The sequence below is a fragment of the Lepisosteus oculatus genome, chromosome 11 (assembly GCF_040954835.1).
Source record: "Lepisosteus oculatus isolate fLepOcu1 chromosome 11, fLepOcu1.hap2, whole genome shotgun sequence".
NCBI lineage: Eukaryota > Metazoa > Chordata > Actinopteri > Semionotiformes > Lepisosteidae > Lepisosteus > Lepisosteus oculatus.
This window is the reverse complement of record NC_090706.1, coordinates 7,123,209-7,144,861: the sequence shown is the minus strand read 5'-3', so window position 1 is coordinate 7,144,861 and position 21,653 is coordinate 7,123,209. Positions and strand designations below refer to the sequence as shown.

Genomic DNA, 21,653 nt, shown 5'->3' with positions numbered 1-21,653 from the left:
TAAACATGCGATTAAAATTGTTCAAATACCATGTATTCATTACAAGCAGCGGAGACAGTTATATTGCGATTAAAAAATGTATTTCGAAGAGTACGGGACATTGTGAATCAATAAAGACGTTAAAAAATAAGCCGATGTAGTTATTTTGCAAATAACTTAAGCGTTTTAAAAAATAAATTATTATTGACGGTAAATAAGCCGATCCACCTGGCGCTGCTGGCTTGAACAGCTTTTAGACCCGTGATTGGCTAAACCCCCGAACAGGTCGGGCCGCGATTGGGTGAAAAGTGAGAATCGACGCTCTGATTGGGTAAAGCGCCACAGCCGAGGTTCCGTGTGTACTGTGTGTGCTGTATGAGCACGCTAGATATACAGTAACACATGTATTGGTTTCCAATTATTGATCAATCTAAGAGAAGTCGCAATGAGGTCTGAATAGCAGACAAAGAATGTCATGGCATCCACAGCGCGGTCACGACTCCAATAGCACGTCACGATAGGAGTGCCACATCACGATCACATCGATACCCATTGCGACTGGCGCACCACTGTCATGGCGCCACTCGCGACATTAAGTCCATATATCGCGATATGACATACCCCGACAAAACACCCCCGCCCCCATGTCGCGACATGGAGCCCGCATATCGCGATATGACAGACCCCGACAAAAGTGCCCCGCCCCCATGTCGCGACATAGAGCCCGCATATCGCGATATGACATACCCCGACAAAACACCCCCGCCCCCATGTCGCGACATGGAGCCCGCATATCGCGATATGACAGACCCCGACAAAAGTGCCCCGCCCCCATGTCGCGACATAGAGCCCGCATATCGCGATATGACATACCCCGACAAAAGTGCCCCGCCCCCATGTCGCGACATAGAGCCCGCATATCGCGATATGACATACTCCGTCAAAAGTGCCCCGCCCCCATGTCGCGACATAGAGCCCGCATATCGCGATATGACATACCCCGACAAAAGTGCCCCGCCCCCATGTCGCGACATAGAGCCCGCATATCGCGATATGACATACTCCGTCAAAAGTGCCCCGCCCCCATGTCGCGACATGACATCCATATGTTGTGATAGGACATACCCTGACAGGATATGCTGACCCCATGTCGCGACACAAAGTCCATATATCGCTACACGTCCTGTCTGGGTATATCATGTCCTGATATGAGACCTTTGTTGCAACAGCGGTACCAGGGTGGCATGGAAGCAAGGCGCCAGTCGTGATATACACTGCCGCGATATACATGCGATATACATGGGTTCCCTATCATGACATGCTGCGGAGGGCTTGTCGCCATGATATCCCACAGTTACACGTTTGGCAACAGCGTGTCACGGTAGGGAAAGAAAAAACAGAGATCTTACAATCACGGTGATTGAACATACATTACGACCACAGGTTTATGGCATAGATGGTTAACTTGTTGGCATGCGTCACGTCTTAGTATTATTCACATCTAGGGAGGCTCATATATTTATGGATATTGATTGTCTTTAAATGTTAAAGACATTTTAGCTAAATTGTAACAGAGCGCTTGAACTCGGCAGATGGGGTCACTGGAGGTCAAAGTCACCGTGCATTGTCACGTGATCACCGGAAAAACAAGGGGCTATATCTCGGGAACGAAAGCAGCACAAACGCTACTTTCAACGGCACAAACGTAGCACTTACGAATGAGGCTGGATATATCATTTGTGCTGTCTGTAAGGGGGGGCAGCTTCACGGAGCTTTTATCTTGCCTTTAAATATTCAGCGGACTTTGCATAACATACCAGAAGATCGTGCACGCACGTATGGGTTTCAGAGGTTGGAGTAAATGCATCGCACCAAGGGTAATACCGAGAAAACTGCGAAGGTATTAAAATATTAAGTTCTAAAGATCTTGTTTGATCCTTCATGAAACTTGTATGAAACCCACTAAATTAGTAATCTATTTTCGATGCCAAGAGACACATATTTGGAAATTCGTGACTTCCCACAAGACTTAACACTCAATTGTTATAGTCGTATTACAGTGCTAACGAATTAATCGTACCTTTAATTGCAAGATAGTGTGCTAATAAAAGCGTCAAATACATACTTTGGATGTATTTTAGCTCTGTAGACGTCGTTCACTTAAAATACTGCAGGGCATTTAAAGGCGATCTGAATAGTTATCTGTAAAATGCACACTCGCATCTATCAGTCAATATTATCTTAATGTTATTCATGCATTCCAAAACTTGTAATGTGTTTACAGGAGAAATTTTAGAACCTCTTCGTGCTCAACTCCCTCAGATTGAGCTTGTATCGAGCTGCTACAAGCAAACGTTCCAGAAACACTTGTATTCGGGAAGCCAGGCTGTACTGCTTAAAACCCAAGATGCCTGTAGCATCTCATGTGTCTTATTTGTTGCGGGACTGGTCTGGTCACCTACAGGCGGATTTTTGAAAAAAATGTAGATATATGCATTTGTTTTGCCATGTTGGCTAATAAACCAAAAAACCTAGCGCTAGAGAGCTCTAAGAGCGTCTGACGACAACGATAGCCAATTAGGCTAATTAAGATACAGCGAGCCAATAGCAAATCACATACGATGAAAAAAAAAATCAAACACGTAACATTAAAAAGCAAATCATCGCGCATAACTTGAGATTTGTGACTCAACAGCAATACGGCAAAGGTTAAGTCGTGAGTTATCTGTTGTCGGTTTCGGATCGCTTCCCTTCCCCGCTCTGGAAAGGCTGGGCGATAACCATGAAGTAACGCGAGAATGTAGCATGGTGGCACCGTGCGCCGTAGGCGAGGTTGAAGTGTCGTAAATAATTCAGTGTCGCCTTCCTTCCTTCCTCCCTAAAGAAAAGAAAGACAGACCGAGAGAGAAACCGTCTCTCGGTATCCTGACGAGGGGGGAAGAGTAAGGGGCGAAACGGGGGGTCTCCGCTCTCTTCTGGACACATTTCAACGCGCAAGCGGGAGAAAGAATGAGGAGGGGCGGCTCCGTGCCTAGCCACCGGAGATAAGAGTGGTTTGTTGCTGGTGTCGCGGGGTAACTGTACCCCGGGCGATGAGCCTGGCTACGGATGGCTCGGGTAGGAAACTCCTCGGACTGAGCGCATCTTCTGCAGCGCAGCTGGAGACGTGCGCCCTCGGAGCGGTCCGGACCCATCGGCGGACTGGGATGAGACAGGGCGCGCACGGAGGGCGACGGATCCGAGTCGTGCCCTCTGAATTAATTTACAGGATGCTCGCGGAATCTGACTTTGCCCGGGAAATACATTAAGACCTGGTTTGGAAATACTGCAATAAAAGAGCGATGTAGGTTATTTTTGTTGTTGTTATTGTTGTTGTTGTTCAGATTTAAACATCAGCGTCCGGAATTAAAGGATTAAGTCATACTTTTCTATCTAAACGGCTGGGTATTGTTTCTGTAAAAAAAAAACAAGGCTAAATGAAAACCGAAGTTGTTTTTTCGGATTGAATCGTTGTCGAATACAGTTTACGCTGCGGGACAGTGTTCTGATAGTGGCAATAGTACTGGCAACTCGAAGAGCAAATCCAATCGGGCTTGGATCCTTATAATAGATGTGAATCCCTGCTTTTGAAAGCTGAGCAGGGTTCATTGTAGCAATGCCATTATCGGGTTTTAAAGATAAGACACTGAAATGTATTTTGTTTAGCCGCAGGAGTCCTGTTTGTTCCGTGTTTGCTGGAACAGCGAGGGGAATTTTTAAACGATACCTTTAATTACCGACTGTTTGATGTCGTTGTAGCTCAGTTGAAAGCAATACCATACAACCATTCGCCAGACACTGTAGAACAAAGCTGGAATGATCTCTACATATCGTAGTTAACATTTTCCAAGGTAGGAATTATCTCACTCGGGAGGATTTTCTTGAAAACAGCCATATTACCACGGCCGCTGCCTCTGGCTCATTTTGCTATTTCCAGCCTCGTCCCTACCAAATTAAACCATGAAAAACTGCGAATATCAGCAAATTGACCCACAAGCCCTCTCCACACCCACGCCGCCGGCAGCCGCGCCCGGCTCCGAGAAGACCAGCCTGCAGCGTCCGCGGAGGAAATGGGAAGTTTTTCCGGGGAAGAACCGCTTCTACTGCGATGGCCGGATCATCGTCGCCCGTCAGAGCGGCGTCCTTCCGCTGACACTCGGTCTAATCTTCGTCACCAGCGGCCTCTTCTTCATCTTCGAGTAAGTACTCAGCAATAACAGCGTCGGTGTCGTAATGCTGCTCTGTGAAAGTGTGTTACGTTCCCATAAAAAAAGCATCCGATTCTCACCAAGATCTACAGGAAGGGAAATGTACCTGTCTTTTCAACTAACAAACGGAATAACTCTTCTACAGCAGTGGTGAAAAGGGATCTTTTATTTTTCTCCGAAATGTGTGGTTTCCTGTTTTTTGTTTTCTCCCATGACGAATCTCATGCCACACTGGTCAAGCGAGTTAAGAAAAACACGTGTGTCAAGACAACACAGGCTGCGTGGTTTGGATTCTCAGGGTGGCTTCACACGAAAGAGCCTTGATGTTTAGGACCTTTGTTTCATCCGGCTAAGTGATACGATTGAACATCTTTACAATTAAAAAAGTTTATGGGATTGGATTTCATACGGTATTATTTAGCCACAAGATAGATGTTTAAGGGGGAAATTTGCATGCATCGTCGCGGGAGCAGTGCTGGCAAAGTTGGAGGAACTTCGATGGCCTTCGAAAAGGGACATACAAAGCAAATAGCTGACATTTGTTCTACTCACACCCCTTACAGACTTAATCTAATTCTTATTGCACTATTTGCTCATGCAACATTCGCAGTGTGTTCAAAAGACGCGGTCCTGCCGTATAAGTGAATTTTATTCACGGGGATATTTCCGAGACGCTGAAGTACACAGTTCCTGAAGTTAAAAACAGACGTGTTCAGAACAGCCTGTTCACGTGTACGCAGGCCTGCCACTCACCCGGCTCTTGACAAGATAAAGCCCCCAAAGCCCATTAAAACTTAAATAATAAAGGCTACCGATTTAAATAATGAACAAGTAGTCAGATTTCTGGGCCGAGGGATAAGGTTTCCATGAGGAAGTAACACAGCAGCACCTGTTGAGGTATCCCCAGGGCTGTGTTACTTGACAGTAGGAAGCGAAGTCAGAGCCCAGCTCAGAAGGGTCCTGTAGCACTCCAGAGAAATATGTTGATTTTGAGCCCTAAGGACATAAAGATTGCCAATACAAGGATGAAATTAGGCCCATGTTGCTTTCTGTAGTTTAGCAGCTAAGTGAATTTAAATTTGTCTAGCCTCTTCTTGATGAAGACTACAGTCTGGGCCACAATCACCTAGCTAGGGCAAACCAGAAGTTGTGTTCCAGACTCCTAGCAAAAAATGCTGTGCTACTTTGTCTGAAACAGCCACCCGCGTTGATCCTGTCTGTGCCTTTGAGAACTGTATACGCTATAATCAGATCTCCTGTCGATCTCCCTTGCTCTGGAGGGATGAGATGTAGCTCCGTTAGCTGTGTTTGTATATGGGAGCCAAACATTCCCTTTGTCCCTGTTGTCCACCCCAGCTGTCCTTTCCTGGTGCGGAACCTGACCAGCTGCATCCCAGCGATTGGAGGGGTGCTCTTCTTCTTCGTGGTCATCTCGCTCCTGCAGACCAGCTTCACTGACCCCGGCATCCTGCCTCGCGCCACTCCGGACGAGGCGGCTGACATCGAGAGGCAGATCGGTAAGGTCGCGTCTGTCTCCAGGGGCTGCGTACGGGTTAGGACCAACATATCAAAAACAAAAGAGACTTGGTGTTACCATGTCAGAGCTGGGGCCCTGGGTTCTGTTTTGGAATTTGGGGTGCTGTGTAAGTGGAGTGTGTTCGTGTTCTTCCTGTGGGTTTCCTCTGGGTGCTCCAGTTTCCTCCCACCGTCTTGAACACCTGCTGGCAGGTTCTGGGAATCTGGCTCTGGTGTGAGTGTGTCTGCGTGTGCCCTGTGATGTGCTGTCCTGGATATATCCTGCCTTGCCGGAGCCTGTCTTTTCCTAGATAGGCTCCGGCTCTCCTGCAACCCTGTATTGGATAAAGAATTAGGACAATTTCTGTGTGACCGACAGTTAAGCAGCTGGCTTTGCATGGGGCTGAAAGCACAGCCAGAGCTCAGCCGTTCTTGATAGGCAGTAGTTGGCCAAACAGCAGGCTCGATTTGTTTCACTGCAAGCCTAAGTAACCAGATGTTTAATTATGTGATTGAATGAATTAGCATGTTATCCAAACTATTAAGGGGCGGGTTGTGGGCAGATCGTGGACTGGACTTCGCAGTTCGCTCCAGGGGTGTAGGGGAAACCTAGTCTTCCCAGTAGCATCCAGTTAACACAAGGCGCAGGGAGAAAGGTGTTGCACTCTGGTTCGGATTTTGGTTCAGATTTTGGAGGTGACTTAGTCATTGCTGCTGAGCTAATCCAGGAAACTGGGTTTCAAGCAGCATTACTTCGCAAATAGTGGAACAAGTTCAGTGAAGTAAGAAGTTCTTTTGTAATTCTGATATTGCCACAGAGAATGCGGCCATTTGTTCAGTAACGATAGATTGTCCATTCAGTTTCCATGATCTTTGGTAACTGAAAGCCAGAAGGTTATGTTTTGAAGGTGTTGTTCATCATGAGTTCCTGTAGCTTTTCTGAGTGTCTTAGTACTTTATAAAAAACTTATAGGTGTTATACTAGTGTAAGAATGAATGCTACATCATAGTAGTATAGAAATAAGTGTCAGCATTGTATTGGTATCTGTTGACTTAGACAAAATAAGTGCTACTGTGGAACTAGTATAATGTGTAGGAGGTGTATAAAAATGGTCAGAGTTGTGTAAATATATGTCAGGCTTATAGATTTTTTTTTGTCATCATAACTGGGATACGAAATGCAGCTAGACGCAGATTCTGACTGCTTTAGGCTCACATATTTGACTCCACTCTGTAGAGCCTTTGAACTGGGTGGTAGATCTAGAATGCAGCTTTGATTCTCTGTACGTCTGGGTGGGATGAAGTTGCTCTTTGCGCAAATGATCAAAAGAAAGCTGTGTCCTAATTATTGTTGAAGAGATCTTTCTAGCTCATATGCAGTGTGAGGTTCACGTGGCTCGTAGTCTTAAATTGACTCATGTGGCTGACAACATGACTGGGTTTTGCGTGCGATAGGCAGAGGTTGATGGTAATAAGACTTGATCTGTGCTTCCAAGGCTGTGCACTCCATTCCTGTCACGCAGGACACGTGATGGCTTGACTGGACTGCCTCCCCAGCGTTTTCTATGTGTTGCTGTAGTCACAGTACAAAATACCACTTTTGTGGTGTAGTGTCTTGTTTTCCTCAGAAAAAGACAAAAAAAGGGCACCAGATGTCAGAGATCATTTAACAGAAGACATTTTGCTGAATATTAATGATCAACCATTATTTCTAAACAATTGCAATCTAGCCCATTATAAATAGATTCTAAATTAATTATCTCTTTTTAAAAGAGCGTGAAAACTTTTTACGGTTTGCTGTCTATGGAGCTTTAGTAGTTTATGGTGGTGAAGTCCTGAGCCTTCAATGGTTTGTGCAATATTTTGCTTCATTCTTAAGTGAGCCCACTGAGTAAGAAAGTCCATGGTCTGTGTGATTTCTTTTTGATTGTCTGTTCCTACAGTAGGTGTCTGGATTGGAGACCTGTTGAGAAATGATTATCTTATCCTGCATTACAACAACATGGTTTGAAAACCTCATTCCAGAAATTAAAATCCAGTGCTCTAACAAACAGTAGATTTTTGTTCGGGATGCTTGGACCCAGAAGGCAAACGAGTGATATTGCTTTGAGTCAACGTTCGGAGCATGTGTGAACACCGAAGTCCCTGACTTTAAAATAGCGCTTTCTTCTCTCCCTTTCTGCCTCCCAAACGCCCCGCAGATAGCTCAGGTTCCTCCACGTACCGCCCCCCCCCACGGACGAAAGAGGTCGTCATCAACAACCAGGTGGTGAAGCTCAAGTACTGCTTCACCTGCAAAATGTTCAGGCCTCCCAGGACGTCTCACTGCAGCATGTGTGACAACTGCGTGGGTAAGGGCTCCGTGTTTCTGCTGCGCTAATGAGAACTCTGATGAGCGGCAGGGAGGGAATGAAACTCCTAACCAAAGCCTTGCAGCCCAATATACACCTCAAATCTGGAATAAGACATGGGTCGTACAGCAGTATCCTGATGATATATTGGCCTAAGTCTGGTTGTGGCTCCATTATGCTTGTTATAACAACAGCTGTTCCCTGTAGGATCCATTTATTAATGTTATTCTGCACAACTATCGTATTACCATGAGCAGCCTGCACACACAGGTAGTAAATGCGATGCAATAGTAGGTTTGCTTTGTACATCATGCAAATCTTAACGGAGATGCTCATGCTGTCGGCTGATATCTGTACAGAGAGCTCGGAGGTGTTGCATGAGACAGTGAGTTCCTCTGGGCGAGTGCTTACAACCCTAGCTCTAGCTCAGGCGTCTAACAGCAACCCCCCAGCAGTCATGTTCAGCTGTCGTTCTGGTTCCTTCCTGCAGAGAGGTTCGACCATCACTGCCCGTGGGTGGGCAACTGCGTGGGGAAACGAAACTACAGGTTCTTCTACACCTTCATTGTCTCGCTGTCCTTCCTCACCGCCTTCATCTTCGGCTGCGTGATAACGCACCTCACACTGCGTATGTATCTCCTGGCCGCTGCGGTGTGCACACTCACACTCTGACGGTCACACTCGGTGTGAGACAGTGACTATGAGTGTGACTGTGAGGGTGACTGAGTCACACTCTGAGTCTTAACTGACTCCCACAGTCACTCTCTTACACCCTTGTGCACACTGACTGTCACACACACTCTCTCTTACTGCAGGGATGGGCAGGGGGAGCAGGTGAGGTATCTGAAGGGGGAACACTGTGAGCTGTGTCAAGGAGAAAAGAAAACCGTGAACACCAGTGTACCAGAAGGACCGAACTAACACAAAGAAGGATACTCTGTCGTGACAAAAGCCCAGTTGTAAATATGATAGAGAATTTGCCCCTGTTCCATCCCCAAACTAGGCTTTTTAGGACTCCTTGTCAAGCTTTTGGTTTTGATTCTCATATTTCATTTGTTTACAAATATCTAGATATTGACAGTCTGGATTTGAGATGTCAAAATGTATTTTGCGGAGTTGAATGGGAAAGTAAGGAGCTATTTGTCCCAAAGTTTTACAACATCGGTAATTTGCTGTTCTCTCTCCAGTCTTATTTTTGCAATTATTGTTTTTTGGGGAAAAAAAAGCCATCTGTTGACAGAGTGAGGCGTGTCTTTTACTGTAACGCCTATTCCATATTGATTTCTGCTACCTCCCCAAAGCTTTTTATACTGCTTTGTAGTCTTCCAAAGTGTGACTCAGTACTAAGGTAAATAGTACCTCTGGTGTTCCTGCCCCCCTGCTGTTGTAGTTCCAGCAGACCCCCATGAAGTGCTGATGCTGCTGCATGCTAAAGAGATTAAGAACAGCTGAAGACTCAGCCGGCCTGTGCAAATCCAGCGAGAGTTCCTGGAGCTGTTGTGTCTGTGGACAGTGCACTTTTCTGTTGTGCGCTGTTGGAAACATGGGCAAATCCCGTCTTCAAAATCCATTGGAGAAAGGCTGACCTCCTTCCCTTTTTTCTGTAATGAAGGGCTGCTAAAATAGAGGGTTTTGATGTGCTGTTAAACATGCAGGGTAAACCCATTCTTGTAGGAGAAAGAAAATGCTCGCTCTTTATCAGCACTTACTCCGAGCACTGACAGTCTCCTAGGAAATTAAAGTGGTGCCTTGTCAAGTTTTTAATCTTCTGGCCTCTAGCTGTTGAGACTTATCTTATTTGTCTGCAGTGAAATAATGAGCAGTGATTCTCCACTGAGCGTTGAGCAGGGTATTTTCATCACATCCACATAGCGTTCTTTAAACCCTAGTGTGACAGGCTGTTTTCTATTGAAACCAAAATCAGTTTTAAATGGGGGGGGGGGGGACAGACAATCACAGGAAGTCACTATTGGTATTTTTTATTCTTAGTAGCTGTTGCTACTTCTGTGTCCTGTTCCTGTCTATTTATAACATGACCATGTGACAGACTTGATACCACGCTTACCCTTGACCTAATACAGAACAGCTGCTGTGTGGTTCTAGCTGTTAATGTGCACTTTGTTTTCTACAGGCTCACAGGCTGGGAAGGGACTCATTGTGGCTCTACAGGAGAGTCCTGCCAGATATCCTTTCAGTTTGGTCAAAGGCCGCTTGTTTCCAGTTGCACAATTTAATGCCTTCCCAAGCCTTCGATCTGCAAGAATTTCGGATCCTTGGATGTGATCAGATGTATTAGTCTGCTCAGTTAGAATTCTTCAGGAGAATTTCCTGCTTTCCCCCTCTTCCTGTGCAGGGACTTTTAGAAGGTCAGAGGCATCAGAATGGACTGACCTCGCGGTGAGCAGAGTGCTTGGGTGGGTGTGGGCTCTGGCCAGTGAAATTCAGAGTGCTTTTTTGATAAGCCTGGTCCTTTTACCTTTTGGTGAACTTCATCACCTTATTTTGAGTTCTGTGGTTATTTTAGTTTGCAAGAACTAAAACCACCAAACGGAACCTTTTGTTAAAGAGTAACAGCATGCAAGGGAATATAGAAATTCTTGTGTTTTTAAGTAGCTATTCCCTTCTTAGTTTTCTTCCACAAATTCATAACTGAAAGGAATTCCCTTGAGGGGAAAATATTTTCTTCCAATTATCAGTCAGTGAGGGGAAAAGGAGCCATTTTGTAGGTAACATAGCAGAGACCCCACTGGGTTTTGTCCTTAACTCTAGCTGCAATGTTCTGGAGCTGGTGGTCTGTTTCTTTTCAGTCTGGTCTATACTGGGCCTCTCAGGGTTCCACACATATCTCGTCGCCTCAAACCTCACCACTAATGAAGATGTAAGTACTGAGCACAGGCACAGGTGAATGGTATTGCACTTTCCTTTAGAGTCACCATTTGCGCAATATTGCTGTGGTCAAATAGCACTGTAGCAAAGCCGTTCCAGCTGCTCCTTAATGAAGACAAGTTGCTTCACGTGAGCTCGCTGAAACACCTCTTTCCGCAAGAGGAGCGGCTTACTCCGAAGTGTTGGGCATAGGTGTTTCCTGGCCTTGGCCACTGGTCTGATGTCGGGATCAAATCCGTGGGACTGAAAACATTATTTTTGAAGGGCTGCAGGTGAAGTGGCTCCAGGTGATTTATCACTAATGATAAAGACTCAGCAGTGTGATGCACTGATGGGCATGGCTAGCTTCTGCATGTCTGTTGACCGTGGCAGTACAGTTATTATTGGGTTTTCCAGGCGGATCGCTCCTGGTGCAGGCAGCCAGTCAGCACTCTTCTCAGTGCCTGAGTGTGTGTTCAGGGCAGTGGACGGCTGTAGGATCATGATCGCAGAGAGTTCTAATCTCAGTCTAACATTTCGGTCTCCGCTGGATGAGGGTCTCTTCCTCCAGACCCTTCGCTGGAGACTCGTGGACGCGGTGCTGCCCTAGCCTGAACTGTAAAGCTCAATGAGCCTCCAGTGCAGTTGGGTATTGTGAGCCACTGCGGCACGTTAAAGTTGCACTTGTTGACGTGATGCAGAGACCTGAGCTGCGAGTCACGCGCTGTGCTTTTGCAGTGCTGTGCAAGCCCCCCGCTAGGCATGCCTTCGTGCTGATGCAGGAGCACTGAAGAGGCTGTGGCGGCGCCATGTTGTTTATCATGTCCGTTTGCTTGGCCCTGTGATCACGTGGCCCTGTGGTTCCTGTACGCAGATAAAAGGCTCCTGGTCAGGAAAGCGGGGAGCAGAAGACTTGGGGAATCCCTACAGCTACAACAACATTTTCAAGAACTGCTGTGCCGTGCTCTGTGGCCCCATGCCACCCAGGTAAGCCAGAGGGAGCTCCGCTGTGGTTTTGCTCGTTCTGTTTTGGATCATTGTCGGTCACTTGCACTGCGAGAGGAAAACCTCCTATCGGTAAACACGGTGAAACACTTTTTTCATTCAAATCCAAATTGTAACCAAAGTTTTAATATCAAATGCTTAACATGAGCTGGCTATTCAATACCAGGGCTACTAATATTTTCTTTGTTTTAAATTGGTTCTGTGACCTGCTGCCTAGGAACAAGTGGAGTTTAATTTCCGTGATTGGAAGATACTCACGTAAAATGCACAGTGTTTTGGCCATGAAGCCATCCTTGGACGGGGAAATGTTGTGTGTTTTACTCGGCTTCTCAGCGTGGAAATTAACCTGGGCTCGTTCATATACCCCTGTTACGCTTCCACTTCATTTATGGAGATTACTTGACCTGTTGATCTTTGGATTGGGGCTGCATTTAAAGGCGATTCACGTCTGATACATTTTCTAAAAGCCGATTGCTAATCCTCAGCACGGATCTGCCACAGTGTGCAGTGGCTTGCTGGTTTCCTCCTTGATGTTTGTAGTAAACTTGCGAGGGTCTCCAGTGCTGTCCTCTGGCTCCAATGAGCAGTGGATTCAGTGGCTCTTATGTATGGTGGGAGGGTGTATGTGGGGACCCGTATTTGGGTCATAACAGCAGGCTCTGCTGGCTCAAAGGTATTATCCCGGCCCCCGAATTCTGTAATCAGTGTTTTTATTTGTCTCTGGAGCTTAATTGACAGGAGAGGCTTTGTGCCGGCGGACAGCTCGCCCCCTGCAGCTCCCCCTGAAGCCGACCTCCCTCCGTTTGTGGCCAAAAACGACACCAACATGGTAGGCGGCGCGCCCTAGTGGTGATGTGACGGTAGTGCAGTGCTGGGCTCTGCACACTCATGGTGCACACCCTTTCCTCCCTGTGTCTGTGTGTGGGTGTGTGGAGGTACAGCCGCAGTGGTGTCCCGGGCCATCACAGCCTACAGCCAGCACACAGCGGGCAGCTGAGGGCAGCTCTGTGCGGCAGACTGAAAGACAGCCTCCTGAGACTGCTCTTGCCGGTGGCTCTTGTGCTCCCCATGGAATCCAGGGTAATATTTGGCTGCACAAGCTACCTGCTTCCTCGCCATGTGTTTTTGGTCAGATTGTGATGGACAGTGTTGAGTCTTGCTCCTCAACAGAGTGGAAAACAGAACAGGGAGCAAGAGGTGTCCCGACAAAAAGCAAGATCTCTCGGTTACAAATCTGACAGTATAAGAGATTTTGAATGCCGGTGAAAGATCTGTTCATTTTATTGTTTGCAATCTCTTTTTTTATTCTTTGCTGCATTCTTTTTATTTTAAAATCTGGTGTTCCTAATGAAGTGCACAAGATAAAGTTGTTTTTTTATTCCTCTTGATCCAAAACTTAAAAATGACTTTTAAAATCCCAGATCTGTCAGTCTGAGGTTTTATTAAATAAAATGTAAAATTATTTTCAAATCCTTTTTTTTTAATTTTGGTTGTTGTAAACTTTATCAAACAGTCAGTGGGCCTGGGCTTTTGTCCATTTGCATACTGGTGACCAGTGTGGTGTGAAACATTTTTTAGTATGTCATTTTCTAAGTAAATTTTCTCCTGCCTGCACTGTTTCTGATGATAATCACATTCAGAAATCCACAATCTCAGATGCATTTTGCAGTATTGAAACAGTATTTGGATCACATACTAGATTGAAATCTTGTGTCCAGGTTAATTGAATTGGACCTCTTTAAATCTACAGTATTTTAAAAATATATACATTTTGTAATCATTCAGTGTTTAAACTTTTGTGCAAACAGCATTTTGCATTTCTGAGTCTAATGCAGCTGACGTAAACTACCACAGTTGTTCTTTGTAAAACATTTGCACTTTCAAAGTAAAAAACAACATGTAAATGGTCAGGATGAATGTGCATATTACTGTTTGATTTAAATATAATGTAAAAGAGGCACTTGTTGATCCCAGCAAGCAAATTCCCAAAATAAGAAGTCATCTTGATTTCCAAATGATCTCTGGCTCTAGGATAAAACATTGTTGCACTAAAGTGCAAGGAAATTTACTTGCAGGCTTAAATCCTGCGTGAAACCTTTAACAGCCTGCTAAATAAGGTTTATGAACACTTCTTTTTTTTATGTGTGCTGAGCATCCAAGGAAACTTGTCACTCTTATTCTTACATGTTTTTTTTTTAATAAATGCAGATATTGAATATTGGCTGAGTGTTTTTGGCATCATTTTGAGAAATTGATTGTTCGTGACTAACCCTGATACGCTCGAGTGACTTTTTGTTTAAGAATCACTTCACTGATTGTGCCAAGTAATGAGGTGATTTAACTCATTCAAATGTCAAGCTTGGTGAAAATCAAGAAAGAAAAACAGAAAGGAGCCATTGGGCTCCATGTTCTCTTGATAAAATGTCTTTGTGTTGTTGAAGCCTGTACTTGCATTGTGGTTCACTGTCTGGGGTAGTTCATAGACCACAGGATGTTACAGCCAAACAGTCTGTGAGTGATGGGCCTGGAGTTTCACCCATCATCCAGTTGTGATGGGCAGGGGCATCTAGTTGCTATAGGCTGTTAGTGATTAATGGAAATGCAGGTGCAGGACACTGCTCAAAAGCTCAGATGTTGCCCTTGCTGTGGTCTCATCCAGATGTTCTTCAAATGCCAGTAGAACAGCACATGTGCTTCTGTTGTGTAAGGCATTTTTGTGAGATGGACATGTGACAGTTCTGGAGTTGAATGCTCTACGTGAGAGGCTTGAGCCCTGTTGGCCAATGTGGGGCTCGGACACCAGCGAACATTGGAATATGTGTCCAGGACAGGGTCGCCAAGACTTGGTGCGAAGTCTGTCACGCATTGCTTCCACTGCTGACCCCTCAGATTACTGTTATAAAGGTCTTGTTTTTGCCCTGGAAATTTAATTAGCGCCTCTGCAAACCTTCTTTTTTCTACAGTACAGCTCTTTCAGTTTATAGTCGTCTCCATGTGGTTTCATTTATAAACTGTGAAGTCATCCCAATTACAAGAGATCTTGTAAGCAGCTCATTATTTTCCGATTTCAGTCTCAGTGAGGTTCGGTTAATGGGGAAGCTTCTTTTTCATCTCAAAGTCAGATTTGGGAAAAGTTATTTTTGAAAAACTTTGCTAAGACTTTAAAACTTTGCTTGGTGAAACATCTGGTAGCAGACAAGCATTGAACTCTTAGATTAGAAGGTCTAATTGCTTCAAGAATTTGCCTTAGTTTTTATTAAAGCATGAAATTCATAAGGTATCTCATCCTAGTGCTCTTAAAATCCCAGAGGTGTCTTTCAGATCCTCATTTCAAGAAGGAGGAAGCCAGCACTTCCTGTTTATTTTGAACGGGGGGAGGGCAGATATTGAAGCTTCTTTTAATTTACAGTAATCCTCAAAGAAGATCAAAGTTAAAAGGCTGGTTTTAAAAAAAATAGAAGTGGTATTCACAAAGCCACAGCTAGCAGTTCAACCTTTTAATTGTTACTTGTAAAACAAAGCAGAACAAAACAAAATCCTGAAAAATCTCACACTTAAAAAACACCTACTTGGAATTTGATCACATCTGTGATGAATTGTTTCCTTTGTTTATGGAAAAAGAGAGACTTTGTCAATACAGCAGTTCAGCTTTTGATGTTCATAAAGAAGAGCTTAAGTTCAGACTTTTGCTAATGTTGCTTTAGGAGGTGCAAATAACACTTCATAAGTCCATAATGAGCGAGTATTAACAGTGAAGCAGCCAGCGATGAAGTAGTTATAAATAAGATACTTACATTTTATACAAACGACTGCTTTAAATGAAGAGTGCTGATGTTGGATGAGAAAGCAAGGCACATTTTCATTCCAGTTTATGACTTTTAAAATGGAATTTCTTTTATGATTTTGAAAATTGTTTCTTGGAGACTTCATTCAGTTGTGCTCTGTCTGTATCTTTTGCTCCATGGTGCCTACAGAGGAGCTTCAGTGTTAATTGCTGGTGAAATAGATTAAAACATTGCCTTTAGCCTGCTGTCTGTTGTGCTGTAAGTTATCCCTTTCCATTTACGTCTGCTCAGAGCTCTTGTGACACACCAGCTGGCTCAGGGACTGACCAGTACAGATTTACGACGTGGCCCCTGAGCCAGTTGAATGTGTTACAGACTGCAGCCTCCTCACCCCTCTGTGCCGGTTGTGACCATTCCAGTTGGTTTTCATCAGCAATGTTGCAGTACAGTATTGTTGACTTGTGTTGTGCAGACCCTGGTGGTGTGCCATGTCTGGTTGTCTGGCCATCTCAGTGCGTAGCTCATGTGTATGGGAATGCAAACAATGGGCTTATTGGGAATGAGACATTTATGTTTTTCATTTCTCAGGTGTTGAATAATTTTAATAGTTTTCAGTTGACTGTTTAAGGTCAGCTTTTGTTTGTAGTCCTAAGAAAGGCGTAATGTGAGATGGCTGTGTTAGAAATCCTGTGAGGTGTTTTCTTAAACTTCAGTAGCTGACAAAGAGCAGCTGGATTTTTTCGTGAAGATGGAAATATTTGGTTGATTGAGCTGATTGGTGAGAGCGTGGCTGTAGTCAGGCATGATTATGTAGTTCTTACTCGCTTGTTTTTCAGTGTGGAAGCTGTTGAAATCTAATTTGCATAACTCATTTTGTTCAACACTTGTGCCTTTGTATTGTGGTGGCTGTGAAGCTTATTTTGGTTTTAAACACTGATTAAGGCTTTTCTAGGTGGACTTTGCATGATGTAAATGTTTTTACTTCACAGAACATACTGACAAAATTCAATAACAGTTCCTTACCTGTTCCTACTTTTCTTCTGATTTTTACTTTTAATATTTTATATATATTGATTCCCTTGTCCTTGTTGGACTTGGGAAATGTTTTGTCTTATGGTTATTAAGTGGAAAGAGTTGATCTTTTTTCATGTTAAAAACGTAGACTTTATTTGTATGACATTTTCCCCTCATTGAAATATCTTGATCAGCATTGTGTGTTTTTTTTGTGCTCTGAGAATAGATGTTTTGTTTTCGCTCTGCAAAAGACCAGAGAACTTGATCACTACATTTTCTTTTAGTTTCTAAGTGTGATTATTACTGTTGAACCATGAGAAAAAAGGCGAAATGTCATTGTTCCTCTTTCTAAGCGTGAGTCAGAGGGTTTTCAACAAATCATTATTAGGAAATACAGGTCCTGGCCCTTATATTCAGGGAAGGATTTTTTTTAGCATTGGTTATACAGTAGGTGTGGTATGTAGCATTTATCCACTTCTGTCATTTAATAGAATGTCTCACACCAGACTGCCATTGTAGAGAGAATGTGACTATTTCTTGCAGCTCTATCCTTAGCAAAGTGTTTTATCGTGAGATATGTGCAACGCTCATATACGTCCCCACATGACTTCCTCTTAAGGTTTCAGATGTCTCTGCTGAGGTTGCACTTGTGCCACAACGCTTAGCCATACTAATCAAATAATACAAGTGGTTCACGTAACTGAGCATATGTAACAGGATTTCAACAAGACAAGCATGCTGAGAAATAAACGCCTGTTTTTTTTCCTGAATCTTGCTAGACTGAGCCCATTCTAAAATGCCTTATTTTAATTGGGATTACTTTTTATTCTGTCTTTTCTTGTTGACTGGTTTATTCATAAGTACTTCTGCATTGATATAGAGGCATATAAATTGCAAAAAGTGCAAGAATTGGGAATGTTGACTTGTGTGCATGTTCTTTATGTGTGTTTTAAATCCCCAGGTTTATTAATTTTTTACGTTGCTCTCTTTAAAAAAATCTTGTGCACAATGCATCTGTCTGAGTCTGCACCAGGCGGTGTGGGTTTCTTCATTTAGGAGTTTTAATCTGCGGGTTTTGTGATGTTTTCCTCAGGAGGAGAACTGCCAGGAATTTGCGCTCTCTTGCACAGCCTGATGGGATAGTTGACTTTAGCGGCTTAGCGTGTATCGCAGTCAGAGGGGAGCTGGTAAGAGCTGGCAGTGTTCGGATGCATGCCCTTCATTGATGCTCGTGCATGGCTCTCAGTTTGCCACCTCTGAGACACTAGTCAGGGTAGCAGCTGCTCTCACACAGAGCTTCAGAAAAACCTCAGTACAGTCTTAGACTCTTGGGCAGAGCTGCAGTGTTTTTTTCAAATGGCCCTTCTCCACCTGCACTGTACCCAGATTCAGAATTCCCTGATTCACACCTTGAACAGATCCTTTGGCTCAAAGACATTTAAATCTTCAGAAGCGAGGAAGCACTAAGCAAGAAGTCTAATGGGTATAAAGAGAAAGATGTTTTTCTTGCGAAGCTCAATAAAATGAGTATTCCCTCTTATCATTTTACTTTTTGTACCTGCTTTGATACTATAGTATAATTTCATTACTTAAATCCTTCTTTAACAATAGTACAGAATAGAATAGTCCCAGGACAGTACTGTAATCCATTTTTGATACTACAGTAATATTAATAGAACAGATGCTGGTTTTGATGCCTTGACTCTCTCATTGTTCTTTTAGCTTTTACAGAACTGTTTCAACATTTTGTTAAAATATTTTATTAGAAACGTGCCGTGGACATGAATGGCTGGAGGGGTGGCAGGGTTTGTTACTTACAAAGCTGTACCTCACGTACTGCAGAAGTCAGCACCGTGCAATTTTGTGACATTGTAGAGTCAGTGCTCTGTAATGTTTTTGTGCTTTGTACCGAGGCTGTGCTTTGCACGTGCACTGGAATGTCTGCATGCTTTTCATTTGCTCTTGACCACAGTCATCGCTTCCACGCAAGATTGTGCCACCTTTCCCAAGTGCTAGTTCTGTGTTCACTTGTAGAACGGAGGATGCACTGCTCAGTCCACTATGCCCAGTGACAGACTGGACAGGGCAGGTTGTGTTACTCTTTTTTTTTTTGCTAAAGCACTCAATGGATCAGTGCATCTGCAAAAACAAATCTATCAAAATAGAAGGTGCAAATCTGATCTTATTGGACGAATGCAGCCAGATGGAGTGCTTTATTTCCGTATAAATGTGTTATACTCCGTTTAAGCAATGAACCAGATTCCTCATCCGCTTGCGTCCTAACGGAAGATTTTAGAGATCAGTGGTTTCACTGGTTGGCGCGTGTTGTCTGCCTGAGCTGAGGGGTGGTGCAGTTCAGCTGGGCCTCTGCAGTCATCTTTTTGCCTTCTCTTCTCTTTCCTCGCACGCTGTCCCCTCCTCCTGCTCCCTCCAGTGCACACAGGGCACTCGAGACGCTATAGAGACTGCCACTCGCGTGCCGCTACCCACGGGCCGCTGCTCGCCTAGGAGACTCGCGACTGTGCCCGAAGGTCGGGCCTACCCCGCCGTCAGTGCCTCCAGAGCCCTCGGCCTTGCCTCCCAGAGCTCCTCGCTGTGGACGTCAGGCCAGAAACCGTGACCCGGGGAGAGGAGGCCTCCCCCATCTCCTGGACCAAGCCATGGCCTGCTACCCCAGGAGGAGTCTGCCTGGGTCGAGCTTAGTTTTGCTTCACTGACGCCAGGCTGCTAGACATAAAGTTAGTTCAATCCCTACATGCCTGTGGGGAAACTTTGCGTTGCACAATACCTCCTTCTTCAATGGTGGACTTGGGCTTTCCAGCATACTGGAGCCCCATCCTTCGTATTTGGCCTTGAGAATTTTTCCGAGGAGCCTATCCTCTTTAGGAAGAAATACCCTCGACAGCCAGCTCTGTACCAGAACCCCAGTCTCCTTCCTGGTGCCTGCTCCCGTGACCCTAGTAGTCTGGCATGGGCGAAAATCCAGTGCTGACCAGGCTTTTGGCTTTACTGTGATGCCTGGAGAAGGAAAAATGAAAATGAACTTGGGGTCGACCTTGTATGCTGTAGGAAATGTCGTGACATGAAATGTTTTGACCTCTGCCATCCAGGAACAGGATGGGTGGGGAGCGGTGTTGTTTTTTCTGGGGTCATTGTGTGTGTTCTACAGCGATAAACAAGGAGCAGTCAGCAATGGGGTATTGGCTAATCAGGCTGGACTGTTTTGGCATGTTGCCTGCAGTGCTGGGCTGTTGTGCAGTGGGGACGGACTCGTATCTGATGGGAATTCAGTAGCTTTACGGCCCTTTCAACCACTGTTGGTCCGATCCGGAGGAGAGAATGGGCACACAGTGGCTTCCACTCCCCTCCCTGTCCTGGTGGGGGGTTGGATAGGACTACAGATCTCCAGCTTCAGAAGCCCCACACCTTTCGTAAAGCACAAACGTTGACTTAGTTCCAGCAAATTTCCCTTTGCTTTGCTGGCAGAGCCACATGGCGTGGATGCTGAATGCTTTGAGCCATATTTTCTATTGACACGAAGACGCAACGGGTTCTGTCCGTGTTGCCGGGAGCCTTGACCACACAGGAGGATCGTTGGTCTGCTCTCGGCTAACGTTTCTTGGCCTTTTCACACAGCAATAATGTTTCCCGTTCCCATAATGTAATCCTCAAATCCCCGGTTGCGTAACGAAGCTGGAATTAATAATGCATTCGCCACATCTGCCTAACCACAGGGAATGGGATTATGACGTAAAAGCTGCTGTCGTCTTCCCTTCTGCCAGCTATTTTTAGTTCAGGTGGGGTGTGTGTGACTACGTTTAGTGGTAGAATTCGCTCTTTCCCGGCACAATCTTTTGCAGGAGAAAAGCTACTCCAAGCAGTGTGTAAAATGCCGAATTCTGCACACAGATGCTTTCTGCCTTGCCAGCAGTAATGTCTGCGGAACCCAATCTGAGCCTTTCTGCACGTGGGGAGGCTGTGAATTCATGCTGTTTAATCGAGCAGTCTCCTATGACTCCAGTTTTCTCTATCCCCCGTAAAGACTTTTGTTTTCAAAGGCTTTTCCTGGGGTTGTTGTATTTTCTTCTGGATTTTACACATCTACTCAGAAGTCCTTTGTAATAAGAAGGAACACCTTGCTTCCTTTCAAGGCACCCTTGTAGTGGTTGAGACTGCGAAAGCTACTTTATTTTCCATTACTTGTATTACTGTAGAATTTATTGTAACACCACGGTCATCCAATGTAAGAGCGACATTTCTTAGTTCCTTCTTACTCGCACTGCAGCTCTTGCACAGATGATGTGAAATAACACTGACTACCTGTCTAGAAGATTGTGTGGTAACAAACTAATAGTGTCATTTCATAGCATGAAATAAACTGTATTGTCTGCCATGCCACCGTCTTATTAGGATCGCAGATAAATTAATATCATTTTCTCTGCAAGTTTCTCTCAGAGCTGTAACCTGCGGAACTTCGATACGATTCATATTTGCCAAAATGGAATTATGGCAGAACTTTTAGGAGTGGGTAGCTGGGATTAAAATGACTCCATATTGTGTGTTTGTTTTGTTTTTTATGATTCCTAAGGGCTTGTCACATGAACCTAACATTGTACCTCACTCAATAAAAAACGAATAACATGAACCCATCTGTTGTCTTTTTTTATAATGTGTCTCTTCGTGTGTTATCAGAAAGTCTATCCTGGAGGCGTAGGTTGTAAGGTCTTGATAGGATACCAGCCCATCATAGGGCACAGTTTAGCAGCACCAGTTAACTGAGCCTCCATGCCTGTAGAATGTGAAAGGACACAGGATCACATGGTGAAAGCATGCATACTCCACACAAAATGTGCTCCAGCCTGCAATCAAACTCAAGGCCCAAGAGCTGTAAG

General features: G+C 44.6%; 1 protein-coding gene across 7 annotated transcripts; it reads left to right on the top strand.

The window, feature by feature from the left end:
- The first annotated feature begins 2,647 nt into the window (after positions 1-2,647).
- On the top strand, positions 2,648-21,406 carry zdhhc18a (zinc finger DHHC-type palmitoyltransferase 18a). 7 transcript variants are annotated; one of them, XM_069195482.1, is made up of 11 exons: positions 2,651-4,217; positions 5,583-5,743; positions 7,943-8,092; positions 8,583-8,720; positions 10,224-10,275; positions 10,868-10,970; positions 11,832-11,944; positions 12,689-12,791; positions 12,904-13,042; positions 17,855-17,948; positions 19,196-19,285. In XM_069195482.1, the coding sequence occupies exons 1-10, from the start codon at positions 3,979-3,981 to the stop codon at positions 17,902-17,904; spliced, it is 1,248 nt and encodes a 415-aa protein (XP_069051583.1). In that variant the 5' UTR covers positions 2,651-3,978; the 3' UTR covers positions 17,905-17,948; positions 19,196-19,285. The 7 variants fall into 7 exon arrangements, 6 of the variants coding, with proteins under 6 accessions (XP_069051581.1, XP_069051582.1, XP_069051583.1 ...); XM_069195480.1 differs by lacking the exon at positions 17,855-17,948 and having other exon boundaries at positions 2,648-4,217; positions 19,196-19,356; XM_069195481.1 differs by having other exon boundaries at positions 2,650-4,217; positions 17,855-19,289.
- Positions 21,407-21,653: the final 247 nt, after the last annotated feature.